The 20,895-nt window shown below is 39.9% G+C and overlaps 1 protein-coding gene across 1 annotated transcript in view; it reads left to right on the top strand.

Annotated features, from left to right (window-relative positions):
• The window catches only part of CTNND2 (catenin delta 2), an 886,309-nt gene that overhangs the window by 457,630 nt on the left and 407,784 nt on the right, over positions 1-20,895 (top strand). Inside the window, exons 4-5 of the mRNA XM_087867974.1 lie at positions 19,759-19,793; positions 20,185-20,301. Coding sequence (XP_087724100.1) covers positions 19,759-19,793; positions 20,185-20,301 — 152 coding nt within the window. The remainder of the gene's footprint in view (positions 1-19,758; positions 19,794-20,184; positions 20,302-20,895) is intronic.

Here is a 20,895-nt window from a genome sequence, read left to right on the forward strand (position 1 = left end):
AAAATGCATTTGTCAGTTTTGACATGGTACATCAGATTCTGGGTTTAGTCCTTCTAAGTGAGGCATTGCTCTAATAAACATGCCTGACTGGAGATTATTTGCTTTTCCTTGGTTACTTCCAGGGATGGAGAACTTCCTCTCTCTCTCTCTGGAAATAAAATTCAACTTAGATCACTCTAATTATAGAAAGGTCTTTATAATGAGTGAATTTTTTCTCCCATTCACCTGTTGCCAATTGGTCCTGTAGCTACAAGTCACAAGCAGTGTAAATTCCTAAAGGCTGGGAACTGTGTCTTGGAAGTGCTTGACTTTCCCACCTCACGAGCACCCACAAGGATCTCAAGAAAGAGAGTGAGTCTTCTCTCATCTGCACAGTATTTGAAGGCACTGAGCTCTATCCTGCAGACTTCTCTGTCCTGCTCCCGTTCTCTCAACACCCGTCCCATGATACACTCATAACTTGGTTCATCTTTGTCATTATGCAGGGATACCAAAATCCCCCTTAGTAAGCACTCAAGGAGCCAAGAAATGCACTGCCAGTGAATTTGAGAGCAAGACCGCTCTCCAAAGCAAACCTGGGTCGAAAAACAGTCCTGTAAAAAATTCTTCCATCCCTAAAGTTATTTGAATTACAGGACTTGAAAGAAATAAGGTTGATTGACATACTAGTTGAATGTATGATCTGAAAGCAATATGCACACTATAAATACTGTGAAATCTGTGATGTGGGGTCGCACAGTAATTCAATTATGAGTACCCTTCCAATAGAACAGGAGTTGGCAAACTACAGGCTGAGGGCCAAATCTGGCTTGCTGCCTGTTTTTGTAAATAAAGTTTAATGGGAACCCAGCCGGGAGCGTTGGTTCGGGGGCTGTCTGCAACAGCCCCTGCACTAGGTAGTGAATCACAGGTGAGTAACTGCAATGGAGACCTTGTTGCCCACAGAGTCAAAAACAGCTGCCCTTTACAGAAAAAGTTTGCCAACCCCTAAATAGAAGATCAGCCAAAATAGACCTTGTAACACCAAATAGCTCAGGTATTTCTGCAGTAAAATAAATACTCCATTTTAGGTGCGTATTGGAAAAAAGACAATCTCAAGCATGTTGTCAGTTATCAGTTGTGTATATGTTACCCCTGTACATGTTGTATTTTCTATACAGTTACCCAGTTTGAGCAGGATATCTACGCTCCTGACTTAGGAAATTCTCATTTTCCATTCACATGTAAAGACAACATTTTTGAGCCAGGTATATGAAATGCATTCTTTTCCCAATTGCTAATGCTCTAAGTAATTGTTTTCCAGCATTTAATTATGAAAAAAATTAAACACACAGGGCACCTAAGTGGCTCAGTAGGTTAAGTGTCTGACTCTTCATTTCTGCTCAGGTCATGTTCTCAGGGACGTGAGATCGAGCCCCATGTCGGGGAGCCTGCTTGAGATTCTCTCTCTAAAAAAAAAAAAGAAAAAGAAAAGAAAAAGAAAAAAATTAAACAGACAGGAAAGTTGAAAGAATTTTCCAGTGAACATCCATATGCCCACCACCTACCTCCTACCACTAACAGTTTGATACACTTGATTAATCACATATGTATCCATCTATGTGCGGCTTTAGTGTATGCTATTTGTTACATTACAAATGCTATTTGTTATATAACAAATGTTATTTGTTGATGCTTTCAAAAAAAAAAAAAATCACAGACACTATACCACCCTCCCAGATACTTCAGCATGCATATCAATAACTAGAGTTTAATATTTATTTCCAGCTCCTATTTTTTCCCTTGGAAGTACAACTTAAATACAGGGAAATGCACAAATCTCAAATGCACCACTCAATAGATTTTAATAAAGGAACAAAAATGGATAACCCAAACCTCCCACCACCCCAGGAAGCTGATCTGTGCCCTTCCCTGCATACCTCACCCCTACTCTCTCACAGGCAGCTACTGTTGTTTTGGGCTTTTCTACGAAAAACTAGTTTTGCCTGCTTGAGAATTCCATATTAAATGGAACCAAGACTATGTGTCATTTGCTGTATTTTTTTCATTGAACATAAAGCTTTTGGATTCATCATGCTTTTGACTATGTGAATGGGCTTTTTGTTCACCATTTAGCAGCATCCTTGTGTAAATACAACACAGATTACTTACCCATTCTCCTGTTGGCGAGCATTTAGGCTCTTTCCAGTTTGGGGCTTTTATAAATAAAGCTGCTAAGAACATTCTTGTACAAATCTTTTTGTATATGTATGTTTTGTATTTCTGGGTAAATTATCTAGGATTGATATCACTGGATCATTGAATAGGTGTGTGTTTAGTTTTATAAGAAGCTGCCTGAGTTGCTAGAGTGACACGCTCTTCCAGCTGAGCCAGCCAGGCGCCCCCCAAATATCACCATTTAGTTTAAATTGTGCTCCCCACCCCCATCCCTCCATTTCACCACCACCAAGGGAAGAAGTATTTCTCTGGCTGAATTACATTCTGCAGAGCTTAGCTGTAGTGTTGTCTAGAGATGTTTAACTGACTTAAATAAGTTATTGATTTTTATCTTTCTTTCATCTTTAGTTCCTGTTAGAAACCTGCCATGTCAATATTCCCATGGGATTCTCCTCCATTCTCCTATTCAGTTGTCTCCCATCATTTCTTGCAAGATCAGGGTCAAATCACGTTTCTACCCAGATATCTTTCTTGGTGAAATTCACCTCGTTTTTTTTTTTTACAAAGCCTTTGGCATCTTATGCCCAGTTTATGCTAGCTTGTAACACTTTCTGTGTCACCTACTATTAATTTATAGTTTTACACAACATTTCCATGGTAAACTGTATTTGTTCTCAAAGTAGCAGGCCCTAAACATTTTACTTCTTCTTAAACCTCAACTCCAGAAACTCATGGTTTGGAGCATAGCTAGTGTGTATTCACTTTAATTCATTGAAGAATGAAATAAAATAGAAGATTAATTTACCCAGGATACAACAAAGCAGGTAGTTAAATGTTTCACACTGTGTTTCTTTTTTCAATATTTATTTATTCTAGAGAGAGAGCGAGAGCGCAAGAGAGCTGGGAGGGGGGCAGAAGGAGGGAGAGAGAATCCTAAAGTAGACTCCCCGGTGAGCACATAGCCAGAAACAGGGCTCAGTCCCAGGACTCCCGAGATCATGAGCTGAGCTGAAAGTTACAAAGCATCATTTTAATGATTCTGCTGCATTTTCATGGTCTAAGCAGGTCATGGCCAGTCCAGAATCAAGGGAAGGGGGAGAAAGAGACCCCTCCCCCTCAGTGAATGAAGTGGCAGAATTTGTGGCTAACTGTGATCCATCACATAAATTCCTGGCATAAGTATATCCAGTTGAACTTGCTAGACTTCTTTAACAAGGATTAACTGCTACATTGGCACTGCAGGGTATTATTTTAAGAGCTAAGGGCTCGCCGTCTCTGTGGACTTACAGTACTTGTTAGCTGAATTCCTCTCGAGAGCTCTTTGTCATTTTTACCTCAGCCTGCAGAGCACAGGCTTGGGGGAGACATGCAATGTAACACCTTCCACCAAAAGAGTGTTCAGGAAAAGAAGAAGAAATTCTGTAAAAATCTTTTCCAAAATGACATAATGTCAGTAAAGAAGAGCTGCCTAATACTATTTTACGTTATATAAAGCTGTTTCTACTGACCAATTCTCAATAGATACTGTATGTTTATTATTACTTTTTCAAGTAAAGAGGATATCTTAAGGACCCAGGCACGTTATACTGCTCAATCCCAATGGAATGTACAGCCCAAATTTATGGCATGACAGGGTAGAGTTTTTGACTTGAATCTTTGGAAAGGAGAAGAAAAGTATGAGCCCTATACTTACTTTATTTTAAATTCCAGTTAGTTAACATACAGTGCTGTATTAGTGTCAGGGGTACAATATAGTGATTCAACACTTCCATGCATCACCCAGTGCTCGTCACAACAAGTGTACGCACTCATCCCCATCACCTGTCTCACCCATCCCCCCCCCCGGTGACCTTCAGTTTGTTCTCTAGAGTTAAGAGTCCATTTCTTGATGTTTCTATTTTTTCCCTTTGCTTGTTGGTTTTTTTAAAGTCCACGTGTGTGTGAAATCATAAGGTATTTGTCTTTCTCTGACTGACTTATTTTGCTTAGCACAATACTCTCTAGTTCCGTCCATGTTGTTGCAAATGGCAAGATTTCATTCTAAAATTTACATTTTCCTATGTGATCCCTAAGGTAAAATACTGGCATTTCTGCTCTCTATTCTCACAAAATACTGTCTTAACTTCCAAATTAGGACAGAAAGAAGGTTGTTGCTGTCGGTGGTCGTGGTGGCATGGGGTGTGTTTGTGAATGCCTGTGTGTATGTGTTTGTGAATGCGTGTGTGTATGGATGTGTGCACACACGTGTATGTATACCGATGTTAATGGGAAAGGAGGTCTAAGTAGATGATGGCAAAATAAAGAAACATATTTTCCTCAGTTTTCTAAATTGACGTTCTGAGTCTAGCTTGCCTAGTCACTTTGGGCAAAAGCAAGTCATTTCCCAGGGTAGTGCATTAATTAAATAAAATTCTAAGTTTGGGAGAATTTGATTTTTTGGTATTTTCTTATATTTTGAATGTCAAAAAAGAGGAAAGGAAGTATGATTTTTATTCTTGTTTTGACTTTCAGCCTGTATGAAAAAAATCAAATTGCCCTTACTTAAACTATTATTTTTTCACTACTTATACAATAAAACAAGACAAGGGTGGTGTCTGGGTGGCTCAGTTGGTTAAGCGTCCAACTCTTGATCTCAGCTCAGGTTATGATCTCAGGGTTGTGAGATCGAGCCCAACCCCCCCACCGCCCTCAGACTGGGCATGGAGCCTGCTGAAGATTCTCTCTGTCCTCTGTCCTGTCCTCCCCTCATGCTCTGACATGCTCTCCCTCTCTCTCTCTCTGTATCTCAAAAAAAAAAAAAAAAAAAGGCAGGAGAAGTATGTCTTCCTGATTCTGGAGGAATCGGTTTCTTATATTTTATCCTCCATTCCAACATTTTACTTCTTTTTCTATTTTTTATATTAACTCATAATAGTAAAAAAGAAAAAAAAAAAAGGTCACTTTACTTTCCAGTGGTGAATATACAGATAAACACCACCAGTTACAAATATAAAAAATTACATTTGTTTTTCTGGTGATTTCTTTCTGAATAGGAAAAGAAAATGAAGAAAATTTCTACTCTGATTGGGGTGTCATTTTCCTCTGCATTGAAAATGACCCATGCAGGGACACCTGGGTGGCACAGCGGTTAAGCGTCTGCCTTCGGCTCAGGGCATGATCCCGGCGTTATGGGATCAAGCCCCACGTCAGGCTCCTCCGATATAAGCCTGCTTCTTCCTCTCCCACTCCCCCTGCTTGTGTTCCCTCTCTCGCTGGCTGTCTCTATCTCTGTCTAATAAATAAATAAAATCTTTAAAAAAAAAAAAGAAAAGAAAATGACCCATGCAGGGGTGTGATCACCCATTTTCTGGACTCTCATCATTTCACTTTTTAAAAAAGATTTTGTGTATTTATTTATTCATTTGAGAGAGTGCACACATGAGCAGGGGGAGGGAGAGGAAGAGAGAAAGAATTCCAAGCAGACTCCACGCTGAGTACTGCGCTTGATCTCACAACCCTGAGATCATGACCTGAGCTGAAACCAAGAGTCAGATGCTTAACTGACTGAACCACCCAGGTGCCCCTCATCATTTCACTTTTTTAATTCTTTTGGAAAAATCTATACAAAATGCCAAGGTCTAGTTTCTGTGTTGCATTTTCTGCAAGAGGGGATCATTAGAGTAATTTATCAGGGGCTCATATGACTTAGAAATGGGTCCAATAGGAGCTAAACCAACACCACCAACTCATTTCATTTAGACCATTAAGCACATTAGGTGATGAAGATTTTGTCAGTTCCTCTCTAGCCAGATTAAATCAACAAATTAAAAATGAAGGATGTCTTCACTGCCTATGAATTTCCTGAACTTCTCCATCAAGGCTCCCTCTGGAGTCCTGATTTGCCCTATTGCCTTAAACCAACATGGAGGCCTCAGAACAGGAACATGCTAATGACAACTGCCACTGATGAGTTCTGATTTATCGGTGTATAATTGTCCCCAATTAGAAACCACTAGGAACACATCATAGAACATTTATAAGTGAAAACAGTGTTTCATTTTACAGGAAGCTTGAGTGCATGAAATATGATCATAGGCTTAATTAAGAAGAGGAAAATTAGTTTGTTCAAGTCCATAGGATGAGCAGTATTTAACAATTAAAAAAAGAAATTCTTGTATAGTGGTATAAGATATAGGGCTACTTGAAAATGATAGATTTTCCCTACTCCCACAGAGGAATGATTTTCCCCACTGTGGCCTTCTCCCGAATCCAGATATATACTGTACTTAAGAAAAAAAAAATAGTAATATGTAAATTTAGGTACACAAAAATATAATTAAAGCTTCATTGCTTTTATAAGAAGATTTGTCATGGTGCACCATTAAATGATACATGCTTTGATAATTTCATATATAGGGTAAGTGATAGCCGCTGATTGGTGGGTGTTTTTATTCCAATCGAGGTTGTACAAATCAAAACACTTGGTAAATTACTTTATTCCACTGATGTTTTATGATCGAAGTATAATAAAAGAGTTTTAGTCCCTTTTTGTCACAGTGCAATTCTAAAGAAGAGAAAATTCAGTGAAACAAATAAAGGGACACCTAGAATATGAAGTGGACGTCTTGGCTTGGCCTGACTATGCTGATCTTCATTTATGAACAAGTATTTGATGAATGCTAGGCAGAGAGTTTTATACTGTGGAATACGGAGATGAATACTGTTCGGTTTCTTGTCCTCCAGGAGCTCACAGTCTGGCAAAGTATTAAAAACAAGTAATTAGGGGCGCCTGGGTGGCTCAGTCAGTTAAGCATCTGCCTTCAGCTCAGATCATGATCCTGGGGGTCCTGGGATCGAGCCCCACGTCGGGCTCCCTCATCAGGATTGGCTGATATTGTTTGTGCCTAGGACCTTCATGGGTATTTTCCTTTAATCCCCACAATAGCAAATGGTGGTAGCTCACGTTTAGAGCCAGTTATATAATTTTGCAACAATCGGTGCAGAGTGAAAACACAGAGTTTGTTGTTTAAAAATCAGGGAGTGGAATGTCATGAAAGGTACTAAAAAGATAACTAAAGCTTTTTCCTTTCTCCCATGCATTCACAAGCTCTCTCTCTCTCCTTGTCATGCTGTGTTTAATTTACTATGTAATGTCATTCTAAGTAAAGAAAAATTAAAATTTTAAACTATTGGCACAAATTTTACCATGTTTAGTGCACAATGCCAGATTTAAATGCAAATATAGGAGCGCTGAATTTGTATGCAGAATCACTGAAATGGTACAATTCATATTTCATAGCCCATACGTGCGTACGTCCTTCGTTCTTAGCAGATCAGTGGAAACTCTGCACACATTTACCTGGCTTTTTTTTCACTTTTCAACATGCACACATTCTACCAACATTGTTCTACTGAAGAGTAAGGAAGGACTGAAAGGAAATAGAACTGTGGGTTGCCGTATCTTTTCCTTTCCTTCTAGGTCATCATTTTCAGCATAAATAGTTGGCAGACATAGGAGAGTAACATGAGTAAGAAAGGGTGTAATAGGGTTCCATGATTGTTCGTGGTTCTTAGAACCTTCTTCCTTCAAAACAAGTTCTGGTTCGAAGGGTAAGCATGGCCTTTTGGGGAAGTCAGCACTCCTGCTTACTCAGTCATAAACATAGCATGCTGACCTGGGACTCACCTTGAGTCTTACTTAACTCCCACACACATCATGGGTCCAACAGGGCATTGCAAGCGTTGTGTGACTGAGGCAGCCCAGAACAGAACGATACACACATTGTGTGTATCCACTCCACTCGTGCGTGTTCCAGTGTTCCACTTGCAAAACACAGGTTCAAAGATAGGAGGCCCTCTGAGTGTGGGACAGTTGTAATTTGGGGCAATAGCAAGGTCTTATGCCCATGAAGCCCACCCTGGTAATGTTATCTCAGTACCTAGGAGGAGACTGAGGTTACAGAGGGATGTGACTTCGCATGTTCCCCTCGGGCTATGGAGAATCTGTGGTGGTAGTGGTGGTAACGAAAAAGTTACTCGGTGACATTTGTGAAAGAACAATATGGCGGACTTTATGTGGGGGGGTGCTGCTATAGTGGGGTGTTGCAGTAGGGGAGAAAGACGGCACCCGACTCCGAATACTACAAGGAAAAATGGGAATTTAAAGCCAAGGAGCAGGGTGGGGGTCACTGGATACAAAGTTACTCAGAGGCTCCATCAGGAGCAAGTGGGTTGGGGGGGGGGGGGGATTCTGCCTAACTGACTTAACAAGATTCATGCTGAAGGCAGGCCAGGTGAGCAGACATCACCTGGGGGATGATAGAGGATGGAGAACCAATCAGATATGGAGGGTCGTCAGACATCAAGCGTGGGGGATTCTGGTTAACCTGACTCAGCAGGACTCTTGCTAGAACAAGACGCTGCAGGGATAGTCGTGAGAGCCCACAGCTGGACCTAGTCAAAAAGAGCGCTCACAGGAGCCTAACTGAAGTCTGATCAAGGAGAGAATCTCTGTCGATGGGAAGCCACACCTGTCCTTCAGCCACGGAGCTCTTTATCGCACCAGGAAAGAGAACACGAAAAGCTCCAACTATAGCAACTGCAAAGGGAGTGGGTTTCGAGGCACGTTTACAATGGAGAACGGATAGGTAGGTGCTAAGGATCTCAAAAACGATTTGGGGGAAGATACGCTTTAAATATCTTAAGAACATTAATAGATACTTCAGTTCGTGGATTTTAAAATGGTTTTATACATTTGGCAGGCAGTACAATTGTTTGGTGAGCTCTCACATTCAAAACTCATTCTTTCTTAAAAAGAAGACTCAGGACAAATAAAGGCGCCCTGTGACGGGAAGATAGGGAGAAGACGGGGAGGCTGATCCAGCTTTTCGGTTTCAAACATCAGATAGTAAGTGCTGGAAGGAAGGCTACTTTTAATGTATGATTTTTCCCCCCTACTACCATAAATATGGAAAGCAACAGACAGATGTAACCAAGGAAACCAATTTTCAGGAGTCGGGATAGTGGGTAGGGGCTTGCGGAAGCAGACTGGCACTGGGGCGGCTCCCCTGTGAATTAGCAGGAGGAGCGGGAGCATGTCTGCCAGGTGCAAGCCCAACTTTAATGAATATGCTTCCAGAGAGCCAATGAGTTGTATCATGTGAAGTCTCTTGGACTCACATAGAATGCATTCAGACTTGTATTTTGCTCTCGTACTGTAAGCCAAAATACCATTTTTAATTTTCCCCCAAAACATATGGCAATGGAAACGAATACAGGGGCCTGATGAGCAGGGAGCTTAGATATAATGGATGAATTTTCATTCAGAAGCAGCACACTCCCTTGCATCTGATTGGCATTGGGCAGTATGATTGGTATATTATGCTCCAGGGATAATGCCTTCATTCACAGAACAAAGCAGGAAAGAGCCCAGGGCAGAGTCACTTGAGTTCTGCCTACCGAGAATGAAGAACAAAAAGGATAATCAGAAGTTCACAGTGGTTTCTTTTTTTCCCCTTATTTCTTCCTTCTGTCTTTGTTCCATCCTTCCATTCCCTTTACTCCAGTCTTCCCAATGTTCTTTGAATTCTAATTTAATTACTATATGGGAATAAATGAATGGCATATTGTATGTAGAGAAAACAGTTCAGGGAAAAGAAAAGAAAGCAACCAAACCCTACCCCACTATTTTTTTAACCTTTTTATTTTGAAATGATTATAGATTCATGGCAGTCATAAAATAAAATACACAGAGACGTGTCCTGTAACTTCTCCCAGTTCCCCTCAGCAGCAACATCAGGGGTGTAACTGTGTGGAACGATATCACAGCCAGGAAACTGACATGGGTACAATCCCAGACTTTCCCTGTCTTACCTGCACTCCTGTCTCTCTGTGTGCGTGTGTGTGTGTGTGTGTGTGTGTGTGTCTGTTTAGTTCAGTGCAGTCTTATCCCATAGGAGCTTTGTGTAATCACCACCACCACAAGATGCAGGGTGATTCCAGCCCCAGAAGGTTTCCTCTTACCCCTTTGTAGTCATACCCACTCTCACCCCCCATCCCAGAGCCCTGGTAACCACAGATTTAGTCTCTAGTTTTATAATTTTGTTATTTCAAGAATGTTATTCATCTTTTTCACTCAGTGTAATTCCCTTGAGATACCTCCAAACTGCTATTTGATACAGCTATCAATAATCCATTTCTTTAAATCGCTGCATTCTTCCCCTTGGTATGGATGTATTAGCGTGTTGAACCATTCACCTGTTGCAGAACAATTGGTTGTTTCTAGTTTGGGGCATTTATGAATAAACTATCAACATTTGTGTACCCATTAAACATTTAAACTGAACCTTCAAATGGTTTTAAAACCCACTGCTGCTCCTAAGGAAGTAAAGACCTGTAATACCATGAGAGTTGTTCACGAACGTTACCTGATTTCTGCTCTGTAAGGACATTGTAATTGAAACTTATTTTTACAAATCATCTGTTGCTACTTGAAGACAGAAAACAAAAGATCAGACTTCTCTTTTCTGTGAGACAGGCAATGGTTATTTGCATAAATTTCCATTAAATACCTAAGAGGTGTTAGCTTCACTTATATTAATAAAATCATATCACTTTCAGTCAAACTCAATACTCAGGGTTTGACATATCTGTAATAGACAACACACTTACGAAGCAAGAACAGATGAAAGAAAAGCTGGAGCAAATCAGTGCATTTTATTTATTTTTTTAAGATTTTATTTATTTGACAGAGAGAGAGCACAAGCAGAGGGAGTGGCAGGCAGAGGGAAACTCCCCGCTGAGCAGGGAACCTGCTGTGGGGCTCGATCCCAGGGTCCTGGGATCATGACCTGAGCAGAAGGCAGATGCTTAACCAACTGAGCCACCCAGGCGTCCCAAATCAGTGCCGTTTAGAGGAACAGAGGTGTGAGGGACACCCTCACACACAGTCTCACACATGATCCCAAGAAGCTAGAAAAACATAAACTTGACCTCTCCTTTTGTCCAGAGATGTCCCCAATGCTAAGGAGCTCCCTTCACTGAGGAGGACCCTAACAACAGAGGTAATTCTGGGAGATTGTATGCAAAAGACTGAAATGTGGAACATGTGAGGACCTTCAGATACGTACCACCTCTGTCAGCAAACAAACCCACTACTCTTCTCTTCTCCTGCCTAAGAAACCGGTTATGAATGATCACACTGCAAAATGCAGTTGAGCCCTCTATTCACTCTCAAGATGCAGAAGTGAAGCCTTCAGATTCACCGAAGGTCGAACCATGAGTTTCGAGGAACACCAAAGGGGATTATTAGTATAACACTGTAGAATGCACTAGTATACACTTAACACATAAACTGTATGAGCGATTCAGTTGCTGGTAGTTTGGGAGGCATTTCCAGATATTGTAAGATCCCAGAGTTATTTAACAGTGTCCCTGGTCATCTCCACTGCAATTTCCTGCATCCTGGCTTATGGAATGCTCACAGACAAAAATATTACAATACCTTTATTGTCTAACGTGGCTGGCATTCAGGAATTTTGCTTCAACTCCTGCAAAATTCTGATGTGCTAGTATAAGCATTTAAAAAACTGCCTAGCTCACGCATGAGAAATCTCCCAGAAAACTGTAGAGGGGGATATATAACGTGAGAATGTTCTAGTTTATAATGTACCAATTGTTCCTTTTTCTAATATAGAATTTCATACACAATCTGTCTCCTGTAATATAGCTACAGTTTACTCCCAAGCTAGAAAACCATTCGAAGAAGAGAAACTTGAAAGTATGTTTTTCCCAGGGTAAGAGCCTGACTTTGTGTAGATAGCGGGTTTACGGTGTTGAGCGGAGGGCTAATTCTTTGCGGTTGCTAGAAACCGGAGTATGTATTTTGAAGGAATTAAAACCAAACAGAATTTACATTAGTTCCCTGTTGTGTAGCTCTGGCTGGCCAGCACACAAACTGGACATTGTCGCGGGACTCTGTGACAAGCGTTGCGACCGTGTGTCCAGGCTACGGCGTGGGAGCTGCTCCCAGTTGTTCAGATAATTTGTCAGTCCCCAACTCCAGCAAAATTAACTTAAGAATGTGAATGTCCCCTGCCTCAAACTAAAAAGAAATTAATAATAGCAATTTGGGTCTGATTTATTTTCTTCCAAGGTTTTAAATATAACAAATGGACTTTAAATTTTGATTTTTTTTTTTTTTTTTTTTTTTTTTTACTACGGCAAGAACAGGAGGAGGTGCGAGCAGAGAGAGGCATTTGTGCAGAACTGATGGGCAGATTTATGGTTTAAAAGTGAATCATCTTTCTGTGGAAATCACAGACTGCCTCTCTTTCTCTACACTGTTAGTGTAGAAAAAAACAGAAGGTGGACAATTTAAATTGTGCAAAGCTTATCCCATACGGGTGTGATGGTATTTACTGGTCCCCAGCATGGACAAGTTGAATTTCATACGGTGGACCTATCGAACTTTCAAGTCTGAGTTGGCTATGCTCTCTCAGCCCATGTGATAATGAGAGCTTACTTTTTTTTTTTTTTTTAATGACTCCTATGCTCCCGCACTGTTCTGTGGGTTTTCATACATGAGTTTTCATGAGGTCCCTATGGGAAATTCTAGTAAATCTCCATTTTATAAATGGGGAAACTGAGGCTTAAAGAGATTAAGTGCCATGCTCCAGGTCCTATGCACCTGTGTGCAGCAACGCCTCGAGCACACTTTTTCATGTGATAATTCTCCCAGCTTTGAGTGCTGGTTTCCCACACCCCTATCGGACTAAAGTCCCGAGGAGCTGACACGCGTTCTCTGTTCTGTATACCCAAAGCTCCGTGAGCACTCACCCAGAATGTGTGGTGACTTTGTTTCCATTTTCTCCAGGACTGGCTGTGATCAACAGCCTAGGCAGAGACACCACTACGCCTGGGTATTTTCTTAATGCCCACTGTTCTCATTTCCCCATGTCTGTCCCCCATCCTGACCCTCCCATGACAGACTGCAGTGGGCTCCAAAGGATACAATAGAGTAAGCCATAACTTACAAGCCATAAAAACCATTCTAGCAATAAATACATGATAGAATAAGAGGTGATTCCATATTTGCCCAAGACGTGCCAGGCGCTGATCACCTGATGAATAAATCACTTGATACAAACTACTTTATTGAAGTCTCCTGGTTTGGGAGCTCTGTGGTCCTCTGGCTATCCATTGTAGTCCTATAAACATTTTTATAATAGCTGTGAAATTATATTTCTAATGAGAATAGGTAAAGCAGAAAGAGGATATAGGACCTAAGGAAGAAAGAAACATGCCAACTGCATGGAGGAGAGATTAGGACATTCATTTGGGAATATACCACGGACACATACAGAGACCACAACGCAGTAGAGTGAAGGGAAGTCCGTTTCACAGGAAGTTCTGGGGGAAGCAGAGTTACTCACCAATCCTACCGAATACGGTCTGGGTACAGGGCACTGACCTAAAAGGGCAGCAGCTGCCTCCCGCCCGGCTCCGCGGACTGCCCCTTCCCAAATATTCTTACTGAATATGTTACATTTCCACAGGAATTGGGACTTTTGACCAAGGTTACTTTGTCTTGCAAACCAGTGCCCGTTCTTGTGATGTGGTTGCATGTGAAGCTGTGTACGGAGAAGTGTTTTATGGTAGAGTACAATTTTAGGTCACACAGACATCATAAACGCAAGGCCCTTGGTTTCCACAGGCGACAGTCAAATATTAGTCCAGAAGCCGTTTACTTCGCGCTAGTTTCTCTGGCTTCTGTTTCAGTGACATTGCTTAACTTGAAAGCAAGCTAACATCAACAGCAAAAAACACCTCGTAGTTCCTTACCTTTATTTCATTTTGAATCATATTGTGAGCAGTCATATGCCACATGATACAGTGTAGAGATTGATGGTCTGGGCATCTGAAAGCTGGAAAAGAAAATCAGAAAAGATGTTTGTGCCGATTCATGACGGACAGAGAAGCTCTGGTACTGCTTTGCTTGGTATCTTTTCCTGACATTAAGCAAACTCTCTGAACTTTCATATATTTATTTATTTATTAGAAGTAGCCTGGAGGTGGATAAGGAAACTATCATGCTGGAAATGATGAGGGTGAAAATCACTTCTCAAGGATCTCAGAGGTTATTCTTCGGTTTAAACTAGTTTTTCCCCCGACATCATGCCCGCAGAACTTGAAAGTTATTGGTTGCTTACTTGAAATGTTTAAGCTTATATCAAAACAGCAAAAGGGATCCTGTCACTTTTATCAGCTAGACAATGGAGACAAAAGCAATTACAGCTCTGAATCCATTATTTCCCTCTCTGATTTGGACTTACATGTTTCAGATTTTTTTTTTTGCATTATTTGAATTTCAACTCTGAGTGATTCAAACAATGATGGGGATATTATGCAGAACTGAGTGATAAGGATTTACCTAAGCGTTTAACTAAACATAATTCTAAATGTAAGAATCATGTTTTCCTATTCCAAGTGCCTAAGGCATTCCGAAAGTAACGTGAACATTTTCACTCATTTTTCATGCAGTAAAACATTAAGGATAAAAGAGAAATCCCCTCTTTACCCCTTCTCAGGCATTTCTTTCTTTCTTCCTCAGAGCCTAGTACTATCATGAATTTTGGTGTCACTTTTTAATCTATGTTTATATGATTTCCCTTGATAGATAGTTGAGAAACTAGTTTAAACTAAAAAACTAACCTTTGTATATATATGTGTGTGTATAGATACACAATATTGTTTAGTCGGTGTTTTTAAAGTTCACATAATTGGGATCATGCAGTACATATGTGAAATTTGCATTTTCCCCTCTTAATTTTGCTTTTGAGAACTACCTGTGTTGATACGTTATGTATTTGGCTGATTTGTTTTAACTCCTGAGTAGTGTTGATCCCATATATATGTCCTGTACGTATGCAATCACATTATTGTATTTGTCCATTCCCTGTTACTACCTCTTAGGTTGTTGCCGTGGCTTTGCTACTGCCAACAGGTAGGCATGAACAGTCTCGTCCAGGTATCCCGGGCACAGGTGTGCACATTTCCCTGGAAGCTTTGCCTACAAGCAGACTACTGAGTGATTGGGCGTCTGCATATAAAAGCATTACCCCGTATTGCCTATCTGCTCACCCAAGGGACTGATGTACGCTTTCACCTGCAATGTACGAGAGTTTCTTATTTCCCCACCTCCTTCCCAACACAGAATACTGTCAGACTGTGTAATCGTTAGACAGCCTGTGGAGTATAAAGAACTGCCTTGTGTTTAGCTTATATTCTTTCAATGGCTAATAGGTTTGGGTATCTTTTAATATATTCAGTGACCATACATTCTTGATTTTTTTTCTTCTGTGCATCAGCTATATGTGTATTGACCTCTCTTCTATTTGACCTTTTAATCTTTATCTTAAAATGATTTGTAGCAGTAATTTTAATGTTCCGGGAGCTAACCTTTTGTAAGTTATACGCACTGCAAATATCTTCTCCCAGGGCATGGCTTATTTTTTCAACTTGGTTTATGGCTTTGTGTTTATGTTTTTGTCTTTATCACATAGGAGTTTAATTTTGATGTCGTCAAATGTGTGAATAGAATGGTAGTTTGGGATGTGGCCCCTAGAACAGGATACCCAGGCTCATAATCCTGCCTCTACTGCTTGCTGGAGGTGGGACCTCCAGCAAGTTCTTGAACATCTTTTTACCTCAGTCTCATTATCTGTAAAATGGGGAAATAGTACTTGTCTCAAAATTGTTGTCATGAAAGTTAACTATAAATCAGTTAGAATATTGCCTGGTTTAAAGTGAGAGCTATCTAAGTATTGGCTATTGGGATTTGTGCTTTAAAAAAAAAAAGATTGTATTTATTTACTTAGAGAGAGAGAGCAGGTGAGAGAGAGAACACTAGCCGGGGAGAGGAGAAGAGGCAGAGGGAGAAGCAGACTCCCTGCTGAGCAGGGAGCCCAGTGCAAGGCTCGATCCCAGGACCCTGAGATCATGACCTGAGCCAAAGGCAGACATTTGACCAGCCGAGGCACCCAGGTGCCCCAGGATTTGTGCTTCTAATATATTGTTTTAAAAACTCTTTCCTAGCAGTACTGATTTATGTACATATTTATGTATTTGTTTGAAAGTTTAATGTTAGGTAGTCTTTATTATAAATATGTATTTTGCTCATAATAATTGGGTTCTGGAACTTGTACATAGTTATATTTAAATACATACCGACTAATCTAAATTACATCTCTATTTTATTGAATTTAATTCTTTACAGATTACTTCTATTTCAAGAAACAGCATGTTGGTAGTAAAGCAAACTTTATTTTCTAAAATTTAACATGCATGGGAGTTACAACTGCTTCAAAAATAACTTTTATATTATACTAAATTGAATGATATAAGTGGGAGAAAGTTCACCATGAGTAATTCCTAAACAGCTGGAAGGAGAATGTGTGGGATACAGGCATCATCTGTGTTTATTGGATGAGTAAATAGTTTGGATGCTTTTTTAAAGAGCCTCCACCCAAAAGCAGTTTTTAAGAGAAGGGATCAAGTGTATGAGATACACAATTGCATAGAATCCCCTAACAGAGCGAGTAAAGTGTGCGCTTAATGGAAATAAAATCCAAACCAGGTTTCTCTTGGGACTTCTGTTTTCTGTGATCAGTCATACTTTTAATGCATTTTAACTGTGCTAAGGGAGTCAGGAAAACTTTTAAATGATTAATGCTCTTTATCTGGCCAAAAGGAAGGTTCCTCTGCTTTGAGAGGATAGTTTCATATTCACTGTGAATGGTATTCTTTCAGTTGTAATACAAAGTGTCTCTTCTTGTTTCTGTTGCATCATAAAACTGAAACCCTTTTGAAAGAGATGAGCAAAAAGTAAATATTATATAAAACTGGGGTGTGTCGTCTTACACATAAAATCACCCGTTATTGTAGATGAGCAGATACAGCTCGCAGGATGAGTAAAAGCTGTCACACCACCTTATTTGTGTTAGAGTGACCCCAGACATTTTCTCCCTGTGCAACACTGTGGAAATGAGAGGCAGAGAAGCAAGAAACACCTTACAACCTCAAATACTGCCACATTTCTGTATTACTCGCTGTGACATTTATTCTACAGAAACAAACCCCCCTCCAACTCCAGAGTTTTCACACAATAGTGCTCTATTTCTCACTCATGCTGTGTCTTCTCGGGGCTGGCAGAAATCTTCCTCCCTCCTACTCGGGACCCGTCTCAGCGAGGATCGGGAGAGAGAGAGCGTGAGGATCTCATGCCTGCCCTTCTGCACTTGGGGCAGGAAGTGGCACTTGTCACTTCCTCTCACAGGCTTTCACATGGCCCCGTCTATGTGTAGGGGGGCGTGAAGTGAGCTGTACAGTGTGCCTGCAAGGAGAGGAGTGGCGAGGGCAGCGTCTTTCATCGATTTCCTCTTATTGCTTCAGGTGGGAAGTCACTTGAGGGTGTTTCCCTCCATGACTTTTTATTGTGAGCGAGGCATATGAGCTTTGGAGTGGGACAGGTTAGTGGGACAGGTAAGTCCTGTTGAGCTCCTTAGGATCCCTGTGGTCAAGTTATTTAACACCAATAACCCTTTATTCACCATCTATCAAAAGAGCATTGTGGTTGACAGGAACTAGCAGAGCCAAGGTATACAGTAAGTACTCAGTGAAGGGCTGTGCTGGCCAAAGGAATGTAGCAGCATAGGGATAGTAGTAAATCCTGGAGGGTGTAACAAGAGACCGTTTGTATTGTATCAGAAAAATATTGTATCCGTTTCCTGGGGCTGCCATAGCAAATTATCACAGCTGAGTGGTTGAAAACAAAAGACATGTATTCTCTCACAGTGTTGGAGGCTAGAAGTTCAGAATCAAGGTGTCAGCAGAGCTGTTTCCTGTGAAGGTTCAGGGGAGGGGGGGATCATTCTTTATTTCTTCCAGGTTCTGATGGTTCCAGAACTTCTTTAATGGCTCCAGGCATTCCTTGGCTTATAGATGCAGAAATCCAGTCTCTGTTTCCACTATCCTATAACCTTCTCTTCTGTGTCTTCCTCCATTTCTATCTCTTAGAAGGACAGTTATCATGGGATTTAGGATGATCTCATCTGAAGACCTTTAACTTAATTACATCTGCAAAAATGCTTTTTCCAATAAGAGGCCACACACACTTTCTAGAGATTTAATGTGATCATATCTTTGGGGGGTGAGGGGCACCATTCAACCTACAACAAATACGAAAGCATTTTTATTCCTATTTAAAATGCCACTTACTAACTGACCATGCATGCAATTCTTAAACGATTGACATTAGGATTACATTTCTGTTTTAAGTGTGAAACTTTGTAGTTCCATATTACCACTCTATAGCACATACTTCTTTGAAACAAGAAGAAGTTGCGTTGGATTGAATTCGTAAAGTTATCATTTCATGTATCAATTGTGTCTATAGTTTTCACCATTGTGAAACCATTTCCCAGTTTCCCAAAACGGATGGGTTGAGGAGCAAGATACCCTGTAAAAGTCACGTGTCCCTTAAAGGACTATCCTTGCGTTCACGTATATCAATCACAGCTTTTTTGAACGCTGATTTATACCAGAATTCTCTTTCCCTTGTCCCTCTGTAAATGAATTCAGAAGCCATCTCTGAGGTACAGATTAAAGGTCTAAAACCCACTCGCTGTTATGCAACTGATGAGCTATTCATAGAAGCCGCTTGATCAGAGTAAAGGTTTTAGTGACGTAAGTGTAGAAAATCATTCTCAAAATGATACCTGTCAGTAACTGGCGTCTAGGTTTCTTACCAATACTGACATATAAAAAAGGGACATGTGGAAAGTATTTGCATATCTAATGAAAGAGTTATGGATATTTAGAAATTTTAAATTTATTTATCTATTTAATAAATCGTTCAAAAGTAACCTCTGTTGCTTCCATAGGTGAACTCTGTTAGTGTCTTTGGCGTATCGTGTATATGAACAACCCTTTCTACCTAGGTCATCTTATAAGATGTATTTGTAAAGTGAGAATTTGGGAACTGTATATTCAGTTGGTGGTAAAGTGTTATAATTTTTAAATTACTTAATTTAAAGTAATAATCAGCTGAAAGGAACTGCTCGTGTGATATGTCTGGAAGAAGGTATAGATTTTTTTGTATCTTTTTAATGAAAAAGGAGGCTTTATCTTTCCCAGACTACCTGACAAAGTCTGCATGAAACTAGTCAGCCTCATACTTTAAAATAACTGAAATTGTGCAGAACTTCATCCATGTAGAAGCTATTGTAAGGGATGAATATAATGGGTTGGGCTTTGTTAAAAAAAAAAAAGGAGCTATTCTCTGAAAATTACAGGAGAGTGTCCATTTATTACATGCTAGTATCTGTGATTCAAAAGAGATATACATCAAATGGATTAAAGTTAAGATTGCATCAGAACAGAATCTGTTTTCTCAGTTTAAATAAATACATACATACATACATACATACATACATACATACATAAATAAATAAGACACACCATGGAACCAGTAGTGCATTGCTACTCTAATGCACCTGTGTCTTATAGTCTAGGGTCCTTGGTTTTGATCCAGTGCATTATACCTGTGTATTCTCTTTTTTGCAGTTCAGCGGAAGAGCAGTTTCACTGGCAATCACAAGGTAAGGTACAACTTCCTGATGAAGCTTACACTTATTTCTACATTGTATCTTTATGATTAGTTTCATTGTGAACTTTAGAAAAAGACTGATAAAAATGGACATGATAGCACCACGACACTAAAATGAAATGATTTTGTGATAGCTCATGATTTCCTGAGAGTTAAATTCTCTCAATTCCCTAGAAACTTTTATGTTTTTCATGGATACATGGAGTTGGCTGGCCTTGGCTTTTGCTACTGGTTGACCAAGAATTACAATGTGAAATCTAATAAGAACTTCATGGAGGTAATATCTTTGGTTAGGATACTCTTTCATTATTAAAGAGTAGCCTAAAGCTTTAATAATAACAGTATCATGGGTTTATTCATCACTTGGAAATGTTGTATTTCAGATGGTCAAAAAGACATCGAAGACGAACTTACAACGGGTCTTGAACTGGTGGACTCCTGTATTAGATCACTGCAGGAATCAGGAATACTTGACCCACAGGATTATTCAACAGGTGAAAGTAAGTCACATGACAGTTATACTTGAACATAATTAAAATATAAGAGTATTCTTTATTCTCATATAATTAACGCAATGAGTCATATCTAATAGGACCTCAGCCTGTGTTTATACTTGTCTTATCTGTTTCACTCCACTCTCCTCTAATTCCTTCCCACATTACCCCACCCCAACTCACATTAGATCACAAGCTCTCTTACTCAGTAATTGGCATCTAGATTTCTCACCAATTTTCTAATATCCTTTTTGGCATCTATCTAGATTATCACACTGAACGAACTCAGCATATATTTGTTTAATCAATACAGTGTCTGCTTTAAAATTAACTGTACATGCATTACTTATACAGATCATTTTTGGTAGGGATCTTAAACAGTATGACAATTATATAACAAAATAGGAAAATTCAATATACTATATGCGGTACTAAATACTTAGTATAATGCTATAGTACTATGCAGTGACCCCTTATATTTCTGTATGTAGCCATCTTGCATTGCATATTAACCTCAGCAGAATATTTAAAAATTTCTTCATCTCCTCCTAATTATATATTTTTCAAGCATAGTGGTTGAGGCTTAGGAATAAAAGTGCT

This window comes from Ursus americanus, chromosome 15 (assembly GCF_024610735.1).
Source record: "Ursus americanus isolate L20-20 chromosome 15, mUrsAme1.1.p, whole genome shotgun sequence".
Classification (NCBI taxonomy): domain Eukaryota; kingdom Metazoa; phylum Chordata; class Mammalia; order Carnivora; family Ursidae; genus Ursus; species Ursus americanus.